Below are 27,944 nucleotides of genomic sequence, written 5' to 3'. Positions count from 1 at the left end.
GCTTCTTAAATTTGTAACAATACAATAGCAAATCACAATGTTTTTTATTTGCTATTGTTTTATTGTGAATATAAAAAAAATTACAAATATAAAAAAAAAGTTATGAATCATTTATTTTTAATAAGAATAATATTATAATTTATATAAATTCATTAATAATAAAAAAATTTTTAAAGACTTCAAAGAAATTTTTGTATTTCAAGAAATTAAATTATTATTTACATATTTTAGAGAGATTTTATTATCAGTTTTTTTTTTTTGGTTATAAAAGTGGTTTTACTACTTCCAAAATAAAGTCACTTTCACATTACTCTGATCATTGACAAAAATGAACGTAAATTTTATACTCCTCCATCAAGTATAAGATTTAGTTAACTAATTCACGGAAATTAAAAAAATTGGTTATTTGTTATTATTGTGTGAAAAATGTGTCACTTTGCCTAAAACACCCCCTTCAAAGAGAATATTAAATGTGGGAGACAGTTTGAAAAACTATGCAGTTAACATGGATAATTTGGGGAAAGAATATTAAATGAGGGAGACAGAGAAGCACGGGTCCCATATTGAGGTCAACAAATATCTCAACTAAGTCTTATACTTAAGACTAGAGGGAGGGAATAGAAAAGAGTTGAGAAGTATGTCCTTGAATGACTCTCACATGTCAAGTAGTTTTTAGAGATCTAACCATTCCTTTTCATTAAAGACAAATCAATATCTAAAACTATAAAATGGAGTACACCACAGTTACAAAGACAAGTCATCAAGGCGTTCGTATAAACCCAGTTATTGTTGCATTGAAAAAAGTGGCTACTAAAGTAATAATGGTACAAACGTGTAGCCAAGCTGATCATGCTAAAGGCTGCAAATTTGGCGTTAATCAAGAAGCAGGGATTTGCAGAATAGTAGTCTAATGTTTAATCCTATCTTCAAACCTGCTTGGTTTCTATATCCTGAAGCCTTAGGGTAACTGCTCTCTTGTGGGCATCAAGACCTTCAACTTCGGCCATGGTTGCTACATATGGTCCAAGTTTTCTCAGACCATCCTCTGTAAGAGACTGTATGGTTATGTACTTCAGGAAAGAGTCCAATGAAACACCACTGTACATCCTTGCATAACCATAAGTGGGAAGGACATGGTTTGTCCCACTTGCATAATCACCAACACTCTCTGGAGTCCACGGCCCTAAAAACACAGAACCTGCAGAAACAATTATGATCACTGGGAGAGAACTAAGATGCCAATGAATCTAAAGCTCAAGAAGTTGGCATCAAATTCATATTCACTAATGCGGGCTTTTCTTTTTCCCCATGCCATCTCAATGTCTGAAATTATAAGAAGTTTAGAACTATAGGCAAAGAACTGCAAAAGGGGGTCACAAAATTCTTCAGCCATTAGATAACTGCAGCGAAGTTGTAGTAACCTCATCAACAGAAGGAACTAACTTCATTTATTCTTTAGATCTGACCTTGATAAAGTAAAGAAAATGCAAGTATGTGCAAATAAGAAACTTTATATTTAACCGATGAAAAAGTAAAGGCACATAACCTAACAGGCACAACAGACCAAGAAAAGGCCTCAAGGACTCCACAGACATGCTTTCTGAAACTGAAATTTACGTCTAATGTCTAAAACCAAGGGCCTGTTTTTTCACCGTCCCAAAACATGGTGCTCCATTAAAAACGGTGTTAGACACTCAATAAAAGTAAGGAATGGGACTTGAAAAGAAACGGCAGTCTGATGCTGCCAATGTAGTCCACTGTCCACCTTTGCAACATATATTTGGAAGGCCTAGCGATTAAAAAATAATTAAAATAAAGGTAAATGAGCAAATTATCTCTTGAATTTTAGGTCTACTCGTACCGTGATTCTGAATTTGTTTATTATGCAAATTATTACCTCAATTTTTGAAAATGGTGCAATTTAACCCTTGCCGTTAACAAAAGTTATTTGACAATTAGTTAATTAGAAAAGAACAGAAAAAGGATAAAAAAATTACAATAAAGGACCCAAAAATTACAAAAAAGAACATTTTTTTTTTGAGGTTCTTTTCTGTAATTTTTGAGATCCTTTATGTTATTTTCTAGTCAACTACATTGCACTGTTTCCAAAAGTTGAGGGAACAATTTGCAAAATAAATGAGCTTAGAATCTATGATGCTACTTGACCTAAAATTCAGGGGGTAAGTTGTTCATTTATCCTTAAAATAATAACAGTGTTCACGTGATGGAGTCCCCTTCAGTCAATGACAACTTTCTGTAAGTTCCAGTTTTAAATCAATACACTGCCACCGCCCCCCGGGTGGGGTTTGGGGGTGACTCTGTGTGGCTTCGTTGGTCACAGATACTTCACATTTTTACCAACATCATGAAGAAAAGCAATAGAAGGGAAAAACAATAGAGTCTTACCAGCATTCTCAATAAAACTCTCCCACTTCTCTGCATCATTCACATTGACAATTAGATGCTCAGGAGCGTATAAGTTTGAGAAATTGATTGCCTGGAAGTTCGAGAAGAAGTCATGGATATTGAAACACTAAGACTTGAGCGATCAGAGAAAATTAGGAACGAAGTGAAAACTGTTAATAAAGAAAAAAATTAATGGCTAATTTTTATTGTTTCAAGTTTTGAATTTAAAAATATCGAGACATAATCCTAAATATGATGCAAAAAACCCATATAGCATGCTTCAATACTCAATAATCTCTACTATTTTGTATAACCTTATTACCTCTGCACACTCACAGTGAAGCCCAGCACAGTTCGTTATTCCTAACAAAGAAACAGTTCTCTCTCTATACATACCTTTTGTCTTTGCTTTACTTAAGACAATCAAATATGCTAATATACACACATATAATGCACATAAAAGGCATTACTTGGGCTTGAGCATAAAGAGAACTTCAACTACAGGACTAACCTCAAGCATATCATGTGCATGCACAATAAAACTGTGGCTCAGGGCTTTAGAGGCAAACTCTCCTCTTGGAAGACTATTGCACTGCTTGCTGAGTTCTTCCTCTATAGCTTTTATATCCACACCATCTCCAGCAATCACAAGAACAACCTGACTATCAGGACCATGCTCAGCCTGAAAAATCATTAGTTAGTTATAATGACGTCAGAAATCCACATCAGAAAAATGTCTCCTGTTATTCACTTGAATAGATTTGAAAAAATGAATACTTTTAAGATTTTGAGTTGTTAATATGTCTAAAATGCAGGAAAGTAAAATGACTCTACATGACCATTTGTATCGAAAGGAAAGCAAAGTGAAACAAACTCTAGATTGAATATGTTAGAAAAACAGCCTAAATAGATGTCAGACACACATAAAACATGTCATACATTCTCTATCATGTATTTATAGCTTTTGTAAACCATTCTTATTGTGGAAAAAAAATATTAGAAGAAGAGATAAATACAAGGAAAAAGACAGAAGAAAACAGATGCAAAAACAAAGAATACACAAAACTTCATGATTTTTCTACAAACCTGGGAAAGCAAATCAGCTGCTACATGACGAGGCACAGCAAGCTTGTCTGCAATGACCAAAACTTCAGATGGTCCGGCTGGCATGTCAATTGAAACCATGGCTTCACTGTTCTGAAGGTTTTAAAGATTAGGGGGGAAAGCTCTAAGATTTTGAGTACATGAAACAACGATGAAAACAAAACCAGACTTAATCGTAAATGGGTATACTTGCAGTATCATTTTTGCAGCTGTGACATACTGATTTCCAGGGCCAAAAATCTTCTCAACCTTCAGAAGTGACACCACAAATCCACAGTTGAAAAATTGACACAAACTATGAAATACTGGAAAAAGTACAAAAAGTTACTTCCAGATACTTTTCAGTCATCTAATTATTTAATATAATAATATCCTCTTTAAAACATCAAAGTGAGCAAATTCTGATGCAATATCTTACTAGGTAATCATATAAAGGAAAAAGCAGTGGAGAAATATGTTGCCATTGACCATGAATTGTAAACACATTAAACTCTTCAAATTAATAATGACAGTACAGTGGCGAGTGAGATTCCAAAAGCTATTCAAATCTTATGAGATGACTTTGAATAAATCAAGCAAATTTAATCATGAAGACGAGCTGATTTTAATGAGATATGCAAAAGGAAATGATAAAATAATTAAAATACATACAACACACTTTATATTAAGAATTTAAGAGAGGATAGAGCTCAATCTAATGACTGCTAATAGCACAACAATAATTTGAATATAGAACACGACAGGAGAGATAAGTTATCATTGAGAACCTTTGGACAAGATTCTGTACCCCAGGCCATTGCTGATATGGCCTGAAATGGAGAAGAATATCATGTAAATTAATGTTTAAGATAATACAAATACATAAAATACAACTAAACGTAAAGGGTAGTATTCTCAAATTACAAAGCCAGAAAATTGGTTATGTCATCATTTCAAACCTGAGCTCCTCCTGCTTTAAGAATGTGGGTCACCCCAGCCTTCTTTGCACAATACAAAACCTCCTGCAGGAAATCATTGGTCATAACTCGGAATTCAGAGCAAGACTAGAGAAGCCTCATAATTATATTATTCATCCAAGATGAACAAATACCTTGCATATATTGCCATCCTGAGCTGGAGGAGTTGCAAGAACAATAGTTTTACATCCAGCAATCCGTGCAGGCTAGATACAGAGTATTTAAATGTAAACTTAATATGGTGATAAACGTTAATAATCACAACAATAATTATTAGATGAAAAACAATAACAAAAGCATATGAAATATCATTCAATTTACTATTGAAAGCATCAGAGCTGTTGATGGTAATACTGCAGTTCCCCCTGGAATGTAAAGACCCACAGAATCAATGCATCTTGCAACTCGCTTGCATTTCACTCCCTGACATTTATGGAAAATACATATGAATCAAAGATGCGGTATTGGATGGCAATGAAATTTGAAGTATCAAGAGTGTCACAGACATGAAGACTTGAAATGAAATGGCATGACATGCACATCATTTATGAACATCCACAAGTTTAGAATAAACCTTTTTGAGAATACTGAAGCATATGACTGCATCTGCAAATGAATCTTCTAAGCATTATATCCTTCCAGTATCAATCTAACTTTTCCAAGATATCGCAGCAACAACTTTTTTTTTTTGGGGTCAAATTGCAGCAATAGCTTAATTCTTACTATTGCACTTTGCTATACCAATTCCACTAAACTTTCAACTTTTTTTTATTTTATGGTGAACGTGAATATGTATAACGGCTCACACTCATTACTTTTGTCCACTCAACCTAGCCAAGAAATAAGAATGAACTAGTCATTAACATACTTTCATGTTCTCTACACTTTTATCTGCTGACTTCTGAGCATGATGAAACGCATATATATTGCTGTAGGCAATGTCAAAAGCTTCCTTAATGGATTCATCAAGCTGCAGAAAGGCACCAAATCAATAAGCATTCAAAATAAAGGAATAGTTTCAACCAAATGCATACAAAGTTTTTCGATTAAGTTATGCAGGTTCAAATAATTATACCACTGGATCAGGAAGCTCTGAGACATTTTCAACAATCTTGTCTAGTTCTGCTTTGTCAAATTTTGATGTATACCTATGAAACAAGAGTAGATACAATGTTTGAAGCTTAGCTAAAGAAGATATGAAAAGACACAGGAGATAACTAAATAGGATTAGTAATTGAAAGTAATTAACAAATTTAAACAAACTTCGCTGGGAACAACTTATTAAGAAGCACTGACTCTTTAACTGCTGCATCACCTCGTTTATGAACATCATCAACAATTGGGTTTACCTATAGCACAAGGATTCTACGTTAATCAAGCACAGTTCTGTGAAAATGATCTATAACAAAACATTATTAATCGTAGATAAGTTTATCAGGTAAATTAAAAACAATAACTAATACTTACCACACTGAAAATGGAAGAGAAATCTACGCGAGGGCGAGTCTTAAGACTCTCAATCTCAACCCAAGTAAGTTCTGACAATCTATATGACTTCATCAAGCACTTTATCTGATTACAGGAAAACATTGTAGCAAGAAATGCAATGTTATGGCATGAAGAACAAAGCTTAACGATATGGCAAACTGACAAGGTGGTTTAACACCTTATTTTCCAACAAACCACAAACAATATAATTAGCACAAAGATTATAAGTTAAATATGGTGCATATCTTTCTATCTATATCTGTGTATGGTCTATATTCCACAACTTTTGTGCTACTTAAGATACTGAAAAAAATGCTAAACTAAAATTCTAATGTGTCGATCAGTGACCAAAATTGAATGTCCCCATGCCCAGAGACAGAGGGCACATGCATAGATCCATATTCTCACAACCCCACAGAGTATCAAGAAAAACTGTCAATCTTCAATTGATACGCCTGTTCAATGCCGTGAGATTAAATCAATGCCGTTCTGGACCTTCTGGAAATGCCAGTAATTTGATAAGCTCAAGTTGGGAAGGCCTCTTCAAGTGATTGCTCTGGTTAAACATAAAAGCTGACTCCCCGCCATCATCTTTAATCAGACCAATAAATAGTACTCACTATGGAATAAAAGTTTTTAATCAAACAATGAAGAAAATTGGAACTTAAGGAAGAAAAAATTTCAATTGGACAAATGTTACCAAAACAACAATATAGACAATCAGATAAATATTTTAGGTAGCCAGCGAGGAGCAAACAAAAGGGATTTTACTTGAATATGGATACAGGATGAAGACTATAGTAGAAGTCAATAGCATCGAAGCCGAATATAGTCAAAAGGCTAATGGTGTCTTCAAATTCCATTTTTCAAATAAAGATCAGAGTCCAATAGAAAGATAGGAAAAAGCGGAACAGTTTATTATTTTGTGGCGTTAATTAACTTGCTTGGCTAGCTGAAGGTTTGTTTCACGTCCTAAAACACAAGCAATGGTACTTCCACAACTTTCCGGCCACATGAAAAACAACTCTGCTTCCCTGCCATTGATATGTAAAACAATCCGCCGAATCAATGGCGCAAGTCAACGATTGCATTTTGTGTAAACGGAGTTGTGAAACTATCTCTTCTCGGTGTTTTCTAAGATATCAACTGCAATGGATTTGGGCGGATTGAGCAGCACCAGCGCTTTACACAAGAAATATAAACCCATATATACAGCAAGCTGATAATCCAGCAAGCATCCAGGAAGCGCATTACAAAACCACAAAAGCTGTCTAGAAATGGCACCACCATTAATGCAACGCAAATTTATCACATAAATGCAGGGCAACCGAAGGGATTTGTTAAAACGATATGCTTTCATCGATAATGAAACAAACAAAATCATCTCGGAATCAGTAAATCTAAGACAAAAATGTTGTCCGAATAATTTGGTTAATGTTGATAAAAGCAAAAGGCGTAAACTTACAGTGTGCGCACTGTGCAGGCCCGAGAGCAGGTTGAAGGTCAAAAGAGAAACGCAAGTCTGACTGGCGATTGGCGGAGTCCTTTGCCGGACGCGAAGGCTAACGTTTTGTGCTTGACGTCATCGTTCATTTGTATAAAACTACAAATACAAACGTGTCATTGAAGAGAATAAAGCCTACAACAACTGAAAGAGAGTGAATTTATATGGGAAAATGAAAATTGAAAATTGAATGATGTCCAATAAAAATACAATTTGCAGCAAGAGTTTTTTTTTTTTTTTTGGCCAATGATTTGCAGCAAGATGAATAACTGAAAAGTTGAATACTTATTATTACATATAAAATTAATTATTAACATAAAATCGTAGTTTTCTTAAAAATAATCAAACACATTATATATCAAAACCAATTATATTTTTTAAGTTTATAATTAATTTTAACAAATAAAAATGCTTGGATATATTTTTATAGAATCATGGAAACATGACAATAAAATCTCTCTAAAATATATAAATGATAATTTAGTCTCTCGAAATATCATAATTCTCCTAAAATTTTTAAAAATTTTTCTGTTATTAATGAATTTATAAAACTACTAAATTTCCCCTATTAAAAATAAGTGATTCATAAATTTTGTTTAAATATTTACAATTTTCATTCTTATATTCATAATAATCAAACAGCAAATCATTATGATTTGCTTTTTCATTATTACGAATATACGAACGAAAGTTGTGAATATTTAAATAAAATTTGTGAATTATTTATTTTCAATGAGGGTAATTTAATAATTTATATAAATTTATTAATATTAAAAAAGTCTTTAAAAATTTTAAAAAAATTATGATATTTTAAAGAATTAAATTATCACAAAAAAAAATTATTATCATTTTTTTTTTTAGTCATAGTTGTTATCCTTTCCATGTTATTGTTACATGCACGCTCATTGCTCCATTCCCCTGCGGTGAGAGTATAAAAGAAGAAATCCATTCATATGAAGATTACAAAACCTTCCCATGAAAGCCCAAAGCCCCATCTTCAACAACCCAACACTACAAATCCTAGGAAGGTGCCATACACTTGACACCTTAAAGCAAGTTCATGCCCGTATGCTCACAATTGGTCTCGCCCTCCACACATACCCTCTCAGTCGTCTCCTCATTCAATCCTCCAAGCTTTCCTTAACCTATGCTGTTAACATCTTCAGAAGCATCCCAAATCCAACAATCTTCCTCTTTAATACTCTTATTTCTTCTGTCACCAATCATCATAGTGAACATACTCATGTAGCCTTCTCACTTTATAATCAAATTCTCTTCCACAATAACACTACCTTGAGACCCAATAGTTTCACTTTTCCATCCCTCTTCAAGGCTTGTGCCTCTGACGCATGGCTTCATTATGGCCAACCCCTTCATACCCATGTCTTCAAGTTCCTTGAACCCACATCTGATCGCTTTGTCCCAGCCTCTCTGGTCAATTTCTATGCTAAATGTGGGAAATTAAACCAGTGTAGGTATCTGTTCAATCAAATCTGCGAACCTGATCTGGCCATGTGGAACACTTTGTTAGCTGCTTATACACGTAATGCTAGTTTTGAAGATGCTGATGTGTCTTTAGACGTACTGCATGGGTTCAATGAGATGCAGGAGTCTCAAATACGGCCTAATGAAGTTACATTTGTGGCTTTAATTGGAGCTTGTTCTAATTTAGGTGTTCTTAGTCAAGGTATGTGGGCACATGCTTATGTCTTAAGGGACAATATTGTGGTAAACCGATTTGTGGGTACTGCATTAGTGGACATGTATTCCAAATGTGGCTGCGTGAACCTTGCCTACCAAGTGTTTGATAAAATGCCTGAAAGGGACACATTTTGTTATAATGCAATGATTGGCGGGTTTGCGGCTCATGGTCACGGGCATCAGGCACTTGAACTTTATGAGAACATGAAACCTAAGGGGTTGGTTCCTGATAGTGCAACCATTGTAGTTACTTTGTTTGCCTGTTCTCATGTTGGATTGGTGGAGGAAGGTTGTGAAATATTTGAGTCCATGAAGGAGGTTCATGGTATTGAGCCAAAGCTTGAGCATTACGGCTGCCTAGTTGATCTTCTTGGTCGAGCAGGACGTCTAAATGAGGCAGAGAAGACGGTGCAGAAAATGCCCATGAAGCCAAATGCAATATTGTGGAGGGCTTTACTTGGGGCAGCAAGACTTCATGGAAATATAGAGGTAGGTGAAGTTGCACTCAAGCAATTAATGCAATTAGAACCAGAAACTAGTGGAAACTACGTGCTTCTGTCCAATATGTATGCTAATTTCAACAGGTGGGATGACGTGAAAAGAGTGAGAATTCTAATGAAACATCGAGGTGTTGACAAAATTCCTGGATTTAGCTTAGTTGAGATTGGTGGGGCCATGCATAAGTTTCTCACAGGTGATAAAACTCATCCATTTTCTAAAGAGATATATTTGAAGATTGAGGAGATGAATAGAAGGCTACAAGAATATGGTCACAAACCAAGAACAGCTCAAGTTTTGTTTGACATGGAAGAAGAAGACAAGGAAGATGCTCTTTCTTACCATAGTGAAAGGCTGGCGATAGCATTTGCTCTTATAGCAGCATCGGATTCGAGTTCTCCCATAAGAATTTTGAAAAACCTTCGTGTTTGTGAGGACTGTCATGCTGGCACTAAGCTGATGTCAATTATTTATCGGATAAATATTGTAGTTAGAGATCGAACTCGCTTTCATCATTTCCAAGATGGGACTTGTTCTTGCAAGGATTACTGGTGATGTCTACCAAAGTTATAAATACCTGTGCAATGCAGTTTTGTTTTGATAAATTAATATGCTACAAGTGAATATAATTATTAAAATAAGATGAGAAGTACATATTCTTTGCAAAAATTTAAATACAATTTTGGCGTGTTTTGTTATTGAGTTCTTCAACAGAAGTATGAAATTTTTTATAATTCTTCAACAGTACACGATAACTTTTATTTAAAAAGATCACATAAATATTTATTTTTTTATAAACTAAAGTTATTACTTAAAATTTGCCGACTCAGTAAATTTCAAGGTGAACATATATACTTTATTTTTTTTAATTTCAGTAATTGTATTATTTTTCCAACGTTAGAAACAATGCTCTGTCAAGTTAAACATTTTGCATCACCAAAATTATATAATAAGCTTTACCCAACCCCCAAAGCTATAGATCACATCAGGATACACATGACATCTCTCTCTTCTTTTACAAGAATCGTTTGAGACCACGTCCAGGAAATATAACAATCGAAATTCTCCTTTCTGTCATTCTCGTTTGCTCCAACTTTTTTCATTCAGTTCCCAGCAGTTGAGTAAACTGTACGAGTTTCAGCTTGTTGTCCAAAAAACATATTTCATCTGCTGATTCCATTCCATTCCCATATAACATTGAATTGGTGATCTAAATCAGCATCCTTCAGCTCATCTTCAACCATAGATTCTCTTCTAATAAAAACAGCAATCTGTGAGGCAAAGCCCGGTTCAACATCAGCTGACCCCCCCACCCCACCGAACTCTACATTGTAATTGTGTCGTGCAGCTAAATCAGATGCCCACCGACTGAACTGGTCTCTAGTCCACTCAAATTTGTGGTCATGATTGCGAAATCTACATGACGGTAATGAGGATTTTTCATCCGACTCCTCTTCTTGTTCCTGGTTCGCGGGATTAGACCTCTGAAGCACTACATTGTATTCATAATTTGGTGTCGAAATTATGAGAATCCTTGGACGAAAAGAAGTTAATACTACATCACCAAATAGACATGCCTGGTCTTCTTCCATATGCTCAATAACCTACAATATCACCAATGATTTATATCAACTTCAAAATCACAATTTCCACAAACACACACACACACACACACACAAAACCCGCAGGTCTAAAATATGCATACCAACATGCAGTATTTACATAATACATGGTTTACATTAAATGGCAACAAGGATACTCCAAGCTGGTAATCAGGTATATAATACCCAAGCTCCACATCTGACAATCAAATCTCTACCAGTCTAGGGTTACTAGTATACAAATGCAAGCAAGAAGAAGCAGAAAGAAGTAAGCTCAGAAGTTCTCACAATTTATATATTTCCTTATTGCAATTTTCCTCATTCCAGAGTCAAAATCTTTTGGCAGATTGCTTCCCATTAATCCCCATTACATCCTATTTGCCCATTCTCATGCATGATACCTTAGCTTCATTTTAAATTGTGATTGATATATAGGTTTACTAGTCATATAAAGAAAAGTCATCTGCAACAAAAGTCTCAGTAATGCAAGCATGCATACACAGACACTATACATACACATATGGTCCTAAAGTAGAAAAGGTGGGAAGAAGGCAACAATTCTGGGTTAATTATTGAAACGTGTTGAATATTGACTAATTATCTGACAAAAACAACAAAGAACAGAACTAGCAAATTTGGTCTCAGGTGTGAGCCATTCAAGGTGTAATGTTGGGGTCCTGAGTTCAAATGCTGGTATAAGAAGTAGAAGACAATAAGGAACATATTCTCATATCAATAGTAGCTAAACCAACAGCCATTGATGAGATCAGCGACAGAGCAAAAATAGGAGAGGAACTTATGTTCTAAAGGGTATCTTTAAATTTGGATGTACAACGTGTAAGTAAGTCAATGCCAGTAAAAAGTACAATGGGGAAGGGAGTACCTCTAAGCAAGTGCCAATATCAAATCCATGCAATCTGGAATCAAAACTTGTAATTGAACCTTCATAAAGAATAACAGATTTGATCCCAGCAAATGGCACATCAACGTCTGAGTTTGTAACTAATTTTGAATTAAGAACCTGCATAGTTCATAGCTATCAGCATTGAGAACCTAATAGCTCCACAAAAGGGATGGTGGGTGCAATAAAATCATAATCAAATTCCGCAGAGCAACAGTCGAATTATATAACATTTTTCACTTGGTTATAGTATGAGATATATCGAGTGAAGACAATGTTGACTATCAATCGGAACAACAGAACTCATCTCTAGTAAAGCCAATAAGAAGAAATCCTAGGTGCTGTACCAAAAGAAAATGATAATTTCATGTTATAACTTATAACAATGTAGTTGACACCTTTGCAGCCCGAGCAAGACCTTTCAGTGAAATATCAACGCCAACAATTTTTTCAAGAGAAGTAGGATAATTTAACAATGCTTCCAGCAAACTTCCAGATCCACATCCAAAATCAACCTATCACCAAGGAGAATATTAAACTCATGTCTTAGATAAACAGTAAAGAATAGATTATAAGAAATTTATGTCTACCAAAGTGGCAGCACAGGATTCTATAATGTGATGCACTGCAAACTCCACCCTTTGCTTTGAAAGTGGAGGGCTAAAAAGAGCTTGTTCCATCCTTTCCTCCATAGGTTCTGTTAACTTGGTCAAAACTATTGCATATTCCATGTAGCAGGGTTCTGAAAAATAAAATGAGAATAATCCACTTGGTTTTTAGGAGCAAGTTCAGACCCTCAATCCCCAACCAAAATGTGATCTCCCCTTGCCTACACCACTTTTCATAGATAACTAACACAAGGCATCCTATCTAATTTGCAAGTTCAATATCCTAAAAGCATTTTGTTCTCCGTCAATTGAGCCATACCATCATTTAGAAAACCATCAAGATACAAATAACAGGAGAGATTAACTTACTAGAAGACAGCAAAGAAAGAGTTCTGACTGAATCAGCAGCTGAAGCTAAAATCAATTCAGAAGGGGGTAACTCTGCGGTGAAACAAGCAGACTGTCCAACACACATTTGCATCACAACCCCCTCAACATCGGTAATCACAGCACCAACCCCTATCTCAAACTCAAATTCTTCGCAAGCTTCAATAAGTTCTTTCATATTGCCACCCTCTACCACCAAAGAAATAGAATAGCTTATACAAGGTATAGATCCATTGCATGGGCAAACACCAGAATCTGACCCGTCAATCTTTAATGAGCGTATTCCATATGCAGGTACCGTACATGATGGACGCATACATTCAAGTGTGTTAAGCTGAGCATTTCGTACTGATTCACATACAGCAAACTCTTCAAAAAGGTTTTTGGAATGAATCTGAATATTGAAGCTGTCTGCAGTATGATATAACATCTCAAAAGGAGCACTGCTGTTCTTGAAATACTCATTTAGCCATGATAGAATCTTCAAACAAGCATTCTGTGAGGCATCATTCTGCTTCTTAAACTGATCCTCTGGGGAACAAACAATGATTAAATCTTTAGACTTTGAAAATAATTTAACTTCACATTTAAATGTGCATCCTGATACTTCTGATTGTTTTGCACTTGCTGTTAATGAGGCTCCTCTGGCATGTTCAATCCCTTCAGTAGATGAGCACGCATCCTTCAAGGAAGATCCTGATGATTCAGATGATCCTTTTGAAGGACAACTTAAGGGGAAGAAGACAGGTTCAAGTAGACGGTGCTGACGACAAAACATAGAAAGCATATCTCTGGGAAGGGAACCCCTCCAATTTGCTTTTGTTGTAAATGATGAGGGCAAATCAGCTGCAAGTATTGCTTCTCTGGACAATTTATAGATCCCAATTGGCGACTTACTTATAAGCATCCTGTGATAGCAATGTAAAAATAATTAAATGTTGGAGTTCACTAATCATAATGATTCAGTGAATAAAGAATGAGATGTGTAAAATTCACATGACAAAATGAGTTAAAATACTCCTCCGTTCAGTGTTATAAAGCACTTTATTTGAAGTATCATGTTAAAAAATATAATACATTTTGGATCTTTCAAGATGTAGTTAATAAAGTTTTTCCAAAAATGCCCTTAATTAGGGGATGCAATTAACAAGGTTTTCTAATTAAGACACCCTATTAAATAAAGATCAATATAAAAAGAATGTAAAATATTAAATGCTATTAACTAACTTATTGGAGGTGTAAAATAGTTAAAGTGCCTTATAATTTTGAACGGAGAGAGTATATGTTAAGTTAAAGACAAAAGACACAAATTATTAAGGATAAACATGAAAGATATCAACTTTTATTATCAATAACTGACTGGCTTAAACTATTAAGTGAGGGCCAAGGATTGGTTTTAATTAATATATTCAACAAAGAGAATTTCAATCAAGCAAAATCACAGGGCAAGAAGTTTTGCTTGACACATAAGCCAGAAATAGCTAGACACTACTACCATCATTTTAAGCATATGCAATAAGCCATCAGCCCAACATGACATAAGCCCAAGTACCACCACATAACTTAGGAGTTGATGAGATTTTGTTTCCTCTGATAGAAAAGCCAACAAAAATCTGCTCCAGTTTTTCTGAAAACATTTGAGTTGACCATCACATTATGCCACATGTGCAGGACGTATTGACACATTCAATTTATTCTGATCTCTCAAAGTAACACTTTTAGTTGTGTTCAGAAGGTAACATAAGGTTGAGATGATATGATAAACAAGTAAAAGATGCCTCAGAAAGTTAGGATACCTGTAATATGACTGAACTGTTATGTCTTCATAGAAAAGATCTTTAGATTTCCATGTATATCCAATGGATGCAAGTATTGCATCACCAAATATACATTGTCCAGACAAGTAACTAGCCCTCACATTTAGAGATCCCTCAAAATGTAGAGTTTCCTTCACATTTAGCAAATCAGAAGATTGATCTAGAAAAAATGATCTTGATGCAGCAAAGAATAATCTTGTTTCAGAAGAAGCTTTGCCCAAATTTCTGCCATAAACAATAACAAGTTAGACAGTAACAAACTAAAACAATGATGATGAGAGGGACCCTAGTTTTATGCTACCTTGAAATTAGAACATAGGATGCATCTTCTAAACCAAGTTCTTTTGCAATGATATCAAGGTAGTACTCTTTTGCAGGAATATGAAGAGTCACTGTTTCAATAGGTTTCTCCATTGAACTAGGAATTTTTGCAGCCGCAACTTGAACACACTCTAGCATGCCACTTTGCATCATTAATGACTCAATAATTTCTTGAGCATAGGGACTCTGTTTTTTAACCCAGAGATGCCGTTCTGAAGTAGAAAGAAACCCAGATAACTCTGCAGCAGCCCTCATTATGCACAAATTAACACACAATGGATTTGACTCCGCCTCAGGATTAATATATTTACACAAGTTAAAGAGCTTTGTGTCACAGACAGCAATCACAGAAACGGGAATTGACCCACAAAGATCACCTTCTCTCCACAAAGTCGCTCCAAGGTGACCACTGAGTGGATGAAGTGATGTAAGAAACTGCATGTTTGAAGACAACAAAGAATGGGTTCAGACTGGAGCACAATTCAGCGAAAGATACAACTGGAAAAACATAACATCAATCAAATCCCTTCAATTCCTAATTCACTAATTTATCATCATTGTGGCCAACAAATAGAGGCATTCCTGTCTTCCATTATTGACAGTAGACATAATTTTTTTACACTATCAAGTGAAAGCCCGATCAGAATGCCTACCATTTCAGAAAATAAGTAGGTGATTCGAGCAACTAAACTTTCCCATGCTTCTTGTGGAGTGGGATCACTGGCTGTAGGGTGGATGCCAAGCTGCATCAGAGTAACAAATAGCCAAATCATTTATCATAGCATAAAACTATAAAGGTTAATTCTCAGATGAAGGTGAAAAACTATAAAGGCTTAAGAGAAAACTATTAGGAAGGTGAAGCAAAATTACCAAATAAATGATACTAGTATAAAATCTCTCCCAAACTGAACAATAGTCAATTTCAAATCCTCATGTCTCATGCAACTCAGCCTTAAGACCTCTATTGCAGAAGCATCAAAAGAAACTTTAAAAATAAAACTAGCCAAGCCCAAGCTTCTCACAAGAAATCAGATTCTCAGCTACAATTTGATTTTATTTTTGCTTGGATGGTTCCCATAAGAAATAAGCAATCCAGTTCCAAGACACAAGAATTTAAGTATTTGAAACAATGTTGTCAATTCCAGAATTTATATTTATTTTACAAATCAAGCAAGAAACTAGTACATAAATTTCCAGTACTTGAAAAACATTAGAAAGGAATCCGTTTCCTTAACGAGAACAGAGAAACTAGTCTCCTTATTCATCTACAAAAGTCTATAATAGTTCTAAACAACTCAACCCTAAGTAGAAGAATGAACAAAGAATCTAAAGCATCATGATTAGAAACTCAAATTTTTGGGGTTAAGAATTAATATACAGGTTTTACCTCTCCTTGCCTGATCATAAAGTGTATGTTTAAAGAGACATATGATTTTAAGAGCCAGCCGGATGAGGCCATATCTAGCAGTAAAGCTAAAGTCCTAGGAGAAAAAGCAAGTGAATTACCAATCATGGTAAATATATACAAATCTAGGTTTAATAGAAATCACGATTAAGTATTAAGTATAATGCTATTGAGTTATTGATTGTGCACCATGATTATGAAACTAAGTCAAACCTTTTCTAAAGCCATCTCTGCAGCTGATTGCTCTGCATCCTTCTTCTTTCTAAAGGTCCCTGACACAACAGAAAGTTCTGGAAGCTGCAGACAACACCGATATAGGCAAGGACCCTTTTGTGGCATTAATCCAGGGCCTTCTGTTTGAATAGGCTCATTTACTTCCTCTACTGTGTAGCAGGCCTTCCCGCCAAATTTTTGGTGTATTATAGCCTTAGGTGTAAGGGTCGCTTTCTTTAATTCAACAGCAGAATGTCCTTTTGCTTCCATTTTAAATATCTGAGCACATTATACTCTTGTAAAACAATGATTAAGCGTCCATCAGTCCTACATTATTAAAATTTTGAAACTGTCAGACTAACATTAAGTGATTACTATCTAGTAGCTTTAATAGAATTAATGACAAATACAGCTTCCCATTTTCATGAAAGGAAAAAAAAAGAAGAAGAAAAGAAATCTTTTAGTGGAAGGATCACTAGAATGCAGAAGGCTTTAATTTAATTTTAGTTATCTTCTGAAATCTAATTTGTAATAATACTAGTAAAACCAAAGTGAACTTTTCAGCAATTTTCTAAATGTTTTTATCAACATAAAAAAACAGACATGTAAAAACTCCTTAAGAACTAACAAGTAACAGCAAATTATTTCAAGTATCCAGTTACATAGTGAACCATGCTACTCATCTATGCTAGTAGATTTTACATATTTAATAGGGAAAATAACTCCAAAGAACAAATGACTGGCATATTGCAGACAAACTATCTGCACTGCCCAACCAGCATGAGCAGCAATTCTAGCACTAGTTCCAAATTTAGGATGCTATAGATTCATCTGTTAGGACCTAAAGACTTCAAAGAGGTAATAGAATTAAAAAAATTATTTTCTTTTTTTCAAAAGCATAGCTCATATGTAAGGAATAAAGTATATTATAAAAAAAAAAAAAGGAACTCAAAAGCCCAAATCAAGTGAAAGTAAAGTGTTCCTTGTCCTCTAAGACCATCATAATAATTTCACAGAGAAAAACTCCGAATTCAACTTCAGTTCATTGACTTTCAACTGACATCAGAATCAAAATGATCATCTTATTAAGCGTATAATCATCGTTTAACAGCATAATTACAATATTGTACATTCGAAATCTTCTTAACGAAGAAAATGGGAGTACAAATTGTGAAATCCGAACGCAGATACTATTCTGTAGTCGTACATTATTATAAATGCGAACGCAGATATTATTCTGTAGTAGTAAATTATTATAATATTAAAAAAAAAAAAAAACAGTCGAAATCTAAGCGAATCCAATCGACCGAGTTAACAAAGGAAGGACCCAGAAGTAACCCTTCCTCCTTTTCCTTTATACGCCCAATCCGAGGGCTGCCAAGCTTCATGGTCTCCAAACAGAGAAATTTTAAGCATCTAATACACAACTATGCATACAAGGTCTTCCTCTGCCCAAGGGACTTAATAAACATCAAACATTTTCATGCACCATAAATCATGTTTCTGACATTCAAGCCAAATGCCAGATAATGAATTCAAATCGACTCGGAGAACACCGGGAACCAACAATGTAATAGCAGGGAAACCATCCAGAGAAACGAGAGGATGATTAAAATGGCTCAATAATTGGAAGCGAAAGAATATGAAGCAAATTCAATGTACGAAAGCCACTCCGGAGCAGAAGAAAAGACGAAAGAAACCAACATTGAATGAAACTAAAAATAGAAATAAAAATAAAAAATAGCAGCGATGGTACCTCCAAAAACGTAACCAAACCAACAATGGGAGCAGGAAGAGAGAGAGAGAGAGAGAGGTTTTAGATATGAAACGGAGAGACGAGGAACAATGACAGAGGTTGGAATTTAGGAAGGAAGGATCGTGATTTTATGATATGGAATCAATTAGGAAGCAAGAGGAAGAGGGAAAGTTAATGGCTTTTTTGGGGGAAAGGAGGAGGGAGAGGTTTTGGAGGGGTTTTTGTAACGTTCCTGCCTTCCTTCTTAAGTTTCACTCCATTACTTGACTGTCAAGTGTCGAGTCAAGACTAGAGCCCCTTCTCACCCTCAGCTCATCCTATTATCACAATATTCTTTCAATTCATCATCAATAATTTGACATTTATCTAATTTTTAAAATTATTATCGTTTTTCTTAAAAAATAAGAAAATGAAAATAATTTAGAATTTCATTTTTAAATAATAATAAAATACTTTTAAATTATATAAATAATAAATTAACCTTTCGAAATGTCATAATTCCAACAAAATCTCTAGATTTATCAATAATTTTTTTAGTGAAAATATAAATTTACCCTTATTAAAAATAACAAACTCTATGAACAATTTTTGTTAAGAAATCACAATTTTTATTCTACAAATCATAAGAATTAAATTGAAAATTATAACCTATCAATTATAATTTCTGTTATTAAAAAACAAACCCGAATCACAATTTTAACTTAAAGAAAAAAAAATTTTATTAATCGCAAGAATTGAACAAAAAATTACAATTTTGTCAAGTATAATTTTTACTATTAAAAAAAAGTTCTCAAAATAATAAACCCTATTTACAACTTTTATTTAAAGAATCATAATTTTTCTTCAAAAAAATCACAAGAATTAAACAAAAAATCACAAATTATCAATAAAGGTAAAATAATCTTTTCAATTTAAAATTTATTGACAAAAAAGTTCTAAGAGACTTCAATAAAATTATAATATTTCGAGAGATCAGATTGTTATTTGTATAATTCAAAGGGATTTTACTGTCATCTTTTCCTTTTTTTAGATATTTTATGTTAAAAATTATGCTTTTTTGTATTAATATTAAAGTTATAATTATTTACAATAAGATTCCCAAATCACCCCATAATTAGCCAAATTTTTATTTTTTTGTCTCTATAGTAATTTCAAAAAATATCAACATTGATATTACCAAACACATTTTTCTCTTAAAAATAGTTTTTAAAATTATTATACAAAATAAATTTTTTAAAAAAAAATGAAAACATCAACAAACAGTCCATATTCTCCCTTTTCTTCTAAGATAGGGATTTCAATTCAAGTAAATTTCCTTATATTGCATTTGGATGGGTAGATTTGGATTAGAAATTTGGATTTGAAATCTCATATATGAAATCTAACATCTAAAATTTATAGATTCTAAATTCTATGTGTGGATTATATAAAAAATTGTAAATTATAATATTAAAATATTTTATTTGGATCTTAAATAAAATTTTAAATTTTAAATTCTATGTTTCAATTTAAAGGCAACTCAGACGATATTAATAGTTTGGTTTTATTCAAAGTCAACAATTTAGTCCATATTAAGGGCAACGACCCAATCTTGGTTAACTCTAGCTATTCGAATCCTAATAACATTAGTGTTCTATTCTTGATTGGGAATGCTAGTTTAGTCATAGTCGACATCTGCATTTAATCCCAAATAATGCCTAAAGATTAGCACAAGACAATTATAGCATTCTGAGGTCTTTGAATTGGACTTTAATGACGATACTAGAACATTCCTTATTAACAGCAACGTTTGGTGCTAGATGATGAAGGCAGATACGTTGAAGACAATAATCATTGACCGGTCCAAAATGACGATGGAGGCGAAAGACCAACATATGTTGGATGCGACAGACCGGCACCAAATGGTGATACTGGACCAACACCAAATGACGACACTAGACTAGCATTGAATGATAACGATGATGACAAACCAACATTGGGTGGCAGAGGAGGGTGGTCTCAATCGGCACCGACATTCCTCCTTGTCAAATTCACCAATTTGGTATCAGTCACAGCCCACCGTCTGGTCCCGGTTAGTGGTGATGTTCCTCTTACTCAAAGATGGCAGTTTAGTCTCGATTGAAGCTAGTTGTTCAATATCGATCACATCTGGTCTTGATCATTGCTAGCAGTTTAGTCCTAATCGGCGTCAGCAATCCAGTCCCGGTTAGCTTTAACGATCCAATGCTAATCAGTGCCTATAGTCCAGTCCCAATTGGCTTCGACTATCTGATCTCAATCACAGTTAGTCGTTCAATCTCAATTGGCTCTAATGGTACGATCTCGATAAACGCCGACAGTCCAATACTAGTCACAGCCAGCTGTCAGGTCTTTACACAAACAAGTAGCTCAATCTTAGTCGACTCCAACTATCAAGTCTTGGTCACAACCAATAGTTCAGTCTCGATCCTAATTGGCACTAATGGTATGATCCCAATCAGCACTAATAGTTTGATACCAATCACAGTCTGCCATTCGGTCCTAGTTACAATCGACGATTCAATCCCAATCAAAGCCAACCATTTGGTCCAAGTCACGATTGACCATCTAGTCCCAGTCATAGCTGGCGATCTGGTTTCGATTAGCACCAACTCCAATGATGTTGAAGTTGAGGAGGTAATAAAGTCGACGAACAAACACAAAAGAAGAGAAAAGCTGCCATTGAAATTAAAAATAATAGAGGTTTAGAAAAAATTTAAAATTACAAAGGAATTGAGATAGGATTTGGATTTGGAATTAAATTTGAGTCAAATCTAAATCCACACATTTTTAATTGCCTAAATACAGATTTGGCTCAAATTTAAATCCATGCACATCCAAGCATAACATTAATTTAATTTAATAAATTTTTTATTTTAATTCTTATACATAATAATTATTATTAATTAATATCAAGCAATGAATAGCACGACTTATTTTTAAAGCTTCGTGTAATGTTAGAAAAATAAAAGAATATATATATATATATATACACATATATTTAAAGCTCCAACAATTGTAGGCATTTAGTATCTGTTTCATTTGAATCGTTAAAATATATATATATATATATATTAATGGTTTAAATAAATTTACTCACTATTAATTTCAAACAGAATATGAATTTAAAACCATTGATCTGAATTTCAATAATTTAAATGATGCAAGTATTTAATGCTTGACTAAATACAATAATCAAATCTAAATCCAAAAATTACTTGAAAATTTCATTTATTTAAATGAAAACATACTCACAATACGGTCAATTCACAGACAAAAAACAAACCAATACTTAGGGGTACATGAATTTCTTTTCTTTTTTCTCTTTCCGATCAACTAGTACGCGTTGCACGAGAAGTATATGTCGGCCCAAAAAAAAAACACGATAAGCATATAATACAATCATCATGAAATACACACACATGTGATTGCTAACTCTATGACTTTAATCAATAAAATCACTCCAGAAAAAAATTAAAATACAGACTGAACAACAATTACATAAATAATTGAGAACAACATAATCGCCTCATAATTGATCCTTAAGAAGCAAGACTCGTCGAAGCAATTTAAGTTTATTAATCAGTAATTTCCTGCACAAAATACATAATCATTAATCAATAATTTCTCAAAAAAATTACAATATGGTGCCTGACTAAAAAATTGTCTTGCAATTCTCAACTAATGATAGAACAATGAATATGGCATCTGAACGAATGGAGTTTTACAAAGAAATGTCATAGACATTTAAATCATATCATTACACTTACAATGCAAATGAATATGAAAGAAATAAAATAAAAATGAATTATTTAAATATAAAAAATGGAATTAAAAATATATTATCAATAAAAATGATATTATGAAAAAATAATATGAAATTAACTTATCTAATCACTAAATATTGCTCAAATAATAACTTCACTTCTCTAATCACTAGTCGATAAAAAAAAAATTGTCCAATCACCAAACATTGCTCCAAGAAAGTCTAAATTATGATTACTTGTATTAAATGGATTACATGAAGGAACTAAAATAAAAATGTACTTCTTTAAATATAAAAAAGAAAATTAAAAAAATATTATTAATGAAGAAATGATATTAAAAAAATAATATTAAATTAACTTATTTATTCACTAAATATTGCTCAAGTAGCAACAACTTAACTTCTCTAATCACTAAGTGGCAAAAATATTTGTCCAATCGTGCAATAACATTACATATTAAAGAAAAATAATAAAAAAACTTATCTATAAGTATTTTCTTGTTAATAATCATTAATCAGGACCTATATTTCAACCGTGCAATAACATTACATACCAAAGAACAATGAAAAAGAGGAAAAGCATCCAAGGGTAAAGGGAGTGAAAAAGACCACGAGAATATATAAGTATTTTACATTTCATCTGCGAATTTGGGGAAGGGAAGAGAGAGAGAAAGAGGTCATGAGAATGAAAAATTATTTCCCATTAGAATTAAAATTTATATAAAAAAAATCATTTGTCAGCTTCAACCTTATCTAATGAATGAAAATAATTTCATACTATAAATTATTTTAGCAGTCATGAATTATATAGCTGGTAATTATGGATTATCATCCCTAAAATTACAGTCTGACTCCTCAAAAGCTCCTCAAATTTGTGACAGCTAAACCAATCTTGAGAAATCAGATTCCATGTATTTCCAGCGCAGAATAAATAATGATCTGGGTTAAAAAAAAAAATTAATCATGTCAATTGCAAATTGTGTCACTGGAATGGAAAAGGCATTAACAGAGCAATAGGATTTGAATGCTAGAAAATGGGTGTTTCAGGCTGCAAAGGCACAATTTATTACTTTCAAAAAAAAAAAAAAAGCTAAGAAACGTATGGATTCCATGCACAACTTAAGCCAGCAAAGGTATTCTGGTAGCGCATGCATGCTGGGACAATCCAAATCAAATAGCAAGAACAAAAAACAACTAAGGCTAAACCTTGAAACCATCCAAAGATCTGCACCATATATATGGTTCCTTGTTGCTCTACTTTATCAACATTAAATTAGAATACACAGTACCTAACACTAACAACACCACATCCGAACAAAATGCAATTATGTTTGTTTTACAAGAGTGGTTGGGCAGAAAAGTAATTGAGGCTACTTTCATCTGAGCAAGAGTGGTTTGTTCAAAGAAGCATCGTTCAAAGGAAATTGGATCAAAGATTTTTTCAAGCATATTGAATATCTACCCAGCACTATAGCTAAGCTCATAAGAATCCACAAAGGCCTTATCCTTTGCTGGAATAAAAGGTTTCCAAAGTTAGTGTTCATATTGACTCGATGGAGACATTATCTTTCATCATCTATAATTATTCTAATAACCATCCATTATTTGACATTATCAAAAATATTAGAGAACTCACCCTGAGGGATTGGGTGATTACTTTTGATCATATGCACAAAAAAACAAATAGATGTGTTGATCACTTAGCGTATCAGGCACTTGATGATAATTTTGTTACTACAATTTATGATATTCCTCTACATGATTGTTGATGCTTATTGGCTTTAGACATAACTAAACTCTAGTCTTTCTGCATGGTTTAGTAGTGGCTTTGTATTCCAAAAAAAGAAGAAGAAGCACCGTTTTTTCTTCCCGTCACCTTTCCCTTTTAATGTGACTTCAAAATATTTGAAGACCATACTCTCTCTCTCCTAGACTTGTGGGGATGGCAGATTGGGATTAAGGCATTATTAGGCATTATTAAAATGGAATAAAAGAACAAGGATATGAAAAATAAAATAAATTATGGCTAATACCTTCAAGCTAAATACGCCCTTGAATATAAAAGAGAAGAGGGACGATGCAAATTGAGCACTATCACTGTCTGATTCTGACGAAAGTATGCCTCAGAATGATTGTAAGGAATTAAGTGGTGATTGGTACTCCAGAAAGTCAATGCCCTTCATTCTTTTGAAAGTCAAACCTTTTATGGACCCATGTTTGTACCATTGCCAAATATTTTTCTACCAAGTCCCCGACGCCTCACCAATAATTAACGGCTGAGTCTTCTGAGCTCAACGGCGGCAGGGAACAGGCGGCAAGGAAGAGATTTGATCAGGGAGAGGAGAGAGGCCGGGGTACCTTCTTAGAGCGGACAAAATAAACAGGAGAGCTAATGGGTCATGGCATGGGATGAGTAGTAGAACCCAATTTCACCATCTCGAATCTTCCTGGTCAGCTCTATGACTGCTTGAGAGCGTCGACCAGAGTCCTCCTCAAATGACGGGTGGGAATTTAAAAATCAAGACCCTCCTTCTTCTCTTGGCTCTCTCTCGTTGCCTTTTTCCTTTCTGCCTCTTCCTCTTCTTTCCGCACTCTCTCGCACCTTTTACTTGCTTTTCTGTTCCATCACATCATGAGAATGTAAACGGAGCTCGAAACTATTCACAACTTTCTTTTAAAAGGAATTTAAAAAGATGACAAAAAAAAAGGACAGGGAATTTTTCTGAAGCTCTCTGTGCAGCTCAAGACAGAAGCCGGTACTATTCATTAAGCCACCGGGTCAGTAAATAGAGGAGGAGTCTTTTGCAAGCCATGGCTTATACCATTTTGACATATATGATATATTGATGATATTAATGACATTGATGCTGATGTATAAATGAATTAGCCATAACCCTCGCGTGTGTGTGTGTGTAAATGAATTAGCCATAACCCTCGTACCCTCGTGTGTGTGTGTGTGTTTGTGTGTTGTAAATGAATTAGCCATAACCCTTGTGTGTGTGTGTACAGTTGGCTAGTTCAAGAAATGCTAACCACTATAGTATGTGACGTGTGGGCCAAAAAATTGTAGTTTATTAAAAGCTAAAGCTTAAACCAATACATATTAACATGTAACGTGCAAAAGTTGTTTAAGCAACAAAGTTTATTATTATTACCTCCTAATTATTTATTTGTAATTAGGAGGTAATGATAATAAACCTGATAATATATGATATGTTGATATTGATGTATAAGTGAATTTCGACAGAAAGTGATATTCACAGCATTAAGAGGAAGAAGGAGCATACATGAGCAGACTGGCAGAGGATGAGTGAGAGTATACAGCAGCAAAATTTCAAGCACGATAAATATCGAAGTCGTGAAAGCAAATTTATATGCACAAATGCATTTAATTAGTTGAATGTGAGGGCGGCCCTTAACTTCTGTCTCATACTCAGAGATCCAATACATATTTCTACTCAGAGATCCAATGCATATTTCTATTACTCCTTCTGTTAAAAAATGTAATGTATTTTTTGAAGAGTTGAATGTTAAAAAATGTAAGACATTTTTAATCTTTTGAGGTATAATCATTGCCTTTTTTTTTTCTTTCAAAAATGCCCCTATTGATGAATGACTTTATATTTATTATAGGGTATTTAATAGGAATAAATATAAAAAGATAAGATTAATTTGAATGTAGGTAACTACTTTATCAAGAGGTGAGATTCGGTTATGCCTTATATTTTTTATTGAAGGGAGTATATGCTTAGGGTTTCTTTTGCTTTTGATGAATAGAAACTGATGTGAAGACCGCTGATTTTATCATTATGGAGTTGTTCAATTATTAATTAGATGACAAACTGTCCTTTTGAACTAATAACTGGGGGCAAAAAAAATAGCAGCAGCATAAAATGTAATCTAAATCTTCTACGTTCATATAAGCCTATGTACATGATATGTTTGGAGAGAAAAATATAAGAAAATTATGAAAGTTAGGATGTGAAGTGAGCATAGATAGACATTCATTGTTTCATGAAGCTCCTAGGACTGTTCACATTTTCACTTTCCTAACGCATGCCAAGCCTTCGTAACTCTCCTCCAAGTCCTGTGATCACATCTTCTGCCTCATGAAGTCGTGCTTCAAGCCTCCGAGATCTTTCTGTGATGCGTTGATGAATTCCCATCTTCAGTCGTCTATTTGTCAAGATAGGCAGGTTAATGGCATGTAGTAGCAGAAACACTAGTGTCATAGACTTCATGTATTTAAATAGAGAAATAATTCAATCCTGCATAATGATCAACCTATTTCAAACCATTTTCATCATTTAACGAGCTTGAAAATACAGTGCCATGAATTTCTCAATGTTGATTTCGAAGAAAATTTTTTCAAGCTAAATGGTTACACGAACTGAACTTTCAACAGAAAGTTAAGTTTTTAAACTTACCAGTGGTTTTGGCTGTGACAATGCAGCTTGAATGGCTCTCTGGACCTGGCTGTTGATCTCATCCATCTCTCTCTGACGGTCCACTAAACGTACCTCTAACTCCTCTCGCTTGTTATGTTCCTCCATGAGTTGGGACTCAACCTCGACTAGCTTCGCTCTAACCTCGTTATACTTTTCTCTAGCATCCTCTGTTTCCTTCTTTTGGGCCTCTAACTCTGTTTGTAGCTGTTTAACTTGATTTCTAATGGAGCTTCCTGATGCTATACCTCGCTTGTGTGAGTTTGATTTCTTTCCTACAAGTGACATGAAGGCAGATTCAATAATTTCTGGTTCAATTCTTGCAATTTCATTCCCAGAGCACTGACCAATCTGTTGAACAACCTTATCCTACAGTTAATCAACATAGAAGTCAAGCATAGAAAGTAAACGACAAACATCACATAATTAAATTTAAAAAAATTTAGAGTTATTTAAGTTTTTAATTACATGTATCTCTTTAGATGCCTCGTCAACCCATTCACCACTTGCCCTTTTGCGTGTTAACTGCCACAATGTATGCAAATCTGGCTCCTCGCCAGTCACCATGTCCCGCTATCAAAGTGCATTATGAACAAATTATATTGAACAGTATAAGAAAAATGAAATACAGATTGATGAGAAATAGCACAAGTTAGGTTGAGATTGAAATCTCACAGCATCATAGCTGACAGCGTGAAAGGATTTTGCCCCGCAAGCATGATTGAGCATTCTGGTGGTAGAAAAGCAACATTTTATGCATCATGTTGATATTGAGATCCATAGCGCAGGGGTATCAGGTAGAGAAGCTTAAAGTCTTGTACCTCAAAAGCAGGACTGCTAAAATAATCTACCAAGATAGGCCAATCAGAAGCATTGATATCATCAGGGACATGCTTTAGAGCCGCCTCCTTCGTTTTAAATGTTAAGTAATAATTATGAAGCCTGCTGCGCCAATTCTTATACAATCGACCTGCTTTATCTACTATAGCCTTCCGAATCAGAACTGTATCAGGAAGTCTCCAATTATCCTACAACAATAACGAAAACAC

The 27,944-nt window shown here is 34.2% G+C and overlaps 4 protein-coding genes across 7 annotated transcripts; 1 reads left to right on the top strand and 3 right to left on the bottom strand.

Annotated features, from left to right (window-relative positions):
* Positions 1-659: 659 nt before the first annotated feature.
* LOC129285829 (histidinol dehydrogenase, chloroplastic-like) lies at positions 660-7,580 on the bottom strand. 2 transcript variants are annotated; one of them, XM_054921749.1, is made up of 14 exons: positions 7,420-7,580; positions 5,934-6,038; positions 5,763-5,815; positions 5,542-5,614; positions 5,335-5,436; positions 4,788-4,889; positions 4,601-4,672; positions 4,449-4,511; positions 4,278-4,319; positions 3,700-3,759; positions 3,493-3,603; positions 2,918-3,088; positions 2,407-2,497; positions 660-1,198 (listed from the first exon to the last, which is right to left on the bottom strand). In XM_054921749.1, the coding sequence occupies exons 2-14, from the start codon at positions 6,024-6,026 to the stop codon at positions 927-929; spliced, it is 1,305 nt and encodes a 434-aa protein (XP_054777724.1). In that variant the 5' UTR covers positions 6,027-6,038; positions 7,420-7,580; the 3' UTR covers positions 660-926. The 2 variants fall into 2 exon arrangements, with proteins under 2 accessions (XP_054777724.1, XP_054777726.1); XM_054921751.1 differs by having other exon boundaries at positions 3,493-3,598; positions 3,704-3,759.
* Positions 7,581-8,440: 860 nt separating this feature from the next.
* On the top strand, positions 8,441-10,253 carry LOC129286746 (pentatricopeptide repeat-containing protein At5g43790). 2 transcript variants are annotated; one of them, XM_054922756.1, is made up of 2 exons: positions 8,441-9,648; positions 9,744-9,884. In XM_054922756.1, exons 1-2 carry the CDS (start codon positions 8,527-8,529, stop codon positions 9,750-9,752), a joined length of 1,131 nt encoding a protein of 376 aa, XP_054778731.1. In that variant the 5' UTR covers positions 8,441-8,526; the 3' UTR covers positions 9,753-9,884. The 2 variants fall into 2 exon arrangements, with proteins under 2 accessions (XP_054778731.1, XP_054778730.1); XM_054922755.1 differs by having other exon boundaries at positions 8,441-10,253.
* A 238-nt stretch (positions 10,254-10,491) lies between these two features.
* On the bottom strand, positions 10,492-18,931 carry LOC129285021 (small RNA 2'-O-methyltransferase). The gene is made up of 10 exons (XM_054920558.1): positions 18,667-18,931; positions 16,911-17,237; positions 15,946-16,035; positions 15,273-15,727; positions 14,951-15,196; positions 13,137-14,062; positions 12,750-12,901; positions 12,558-12,674; positions 12,142-12,279; positions 10,492-11,261 (listed from the first exon to the last, which is right to left on the bottom strand). The coding sequence occupies exons 2-10, from the start codon at positions 17,178-17,180 to the stop codon at positions 10,821-10,823; spliced, it is 2,835 nt and encodes a 944-aa protein (XP_054776533.1). The 5' UTR covers positions 17,181-17,237; positions 18,667-18,931; the 3' UTR covers positions 10,492-10,820.
* Positions 18,932-26,362: 7,431 nt separating this feature from the next.
* LOC129284820 (uncharacterized) lies at positions 26,363-27,913 on the bottom strand. Of its 2 annotated transcripts, none has more exons than XM_054920302.1 (5): positions 27,717-27,913; positions 27,571-27,625; positions 27,364-27,468; positions 26,878-27,264; positions 26,363-26,718 (listed from the first exon to the last, which is right to left on the bottom strand). In XM_054920302.1, exons 2-5 carry the CDS (start codon positions 27,622-27,624, stop codon positions 26,713-26,715), a joined length of 552 nt encoding a protein of 183 aa, XP_054776277.1. In that variant the 5' UTR covers position 27,625; positions 27,717-27,913; the 3' UTR covers positions 26,363-26,712. The 2 variants fall into 2 exon arrangements, with proteins under 2 accessions (XP_054776277.1, XP_054776276.1); XM_054920301.1 differs by having other exon boundaries at positions 26,363-26,626.
* Positions 27,914-27,944: the final 31 nt, after the last annotated feature.

This window comes from Prosopis cineraria, unplaced genomic scaffold, assembly GCF_029017545.1.
Source record: "Prosopis cineraria cultivar Desert tree isolate PC_DT_omini unplaced genomic scaffold, ASM2901754v1 PC11, whole genome shotgun sequence".
Classification (NCBI taxonomy): domain Eukaryota; kingdom Viridiplantae; phylum Streptophyta; class Magnoliopsida; order Fabales; family Fabaceae; genus Prosopis; species Prosopis cineraria.
The sequence above is the reverse complement of the archived record's forward strand: the minus strand, read 5'-3'. Positions and strand labels throughout refer to the sequence as shown.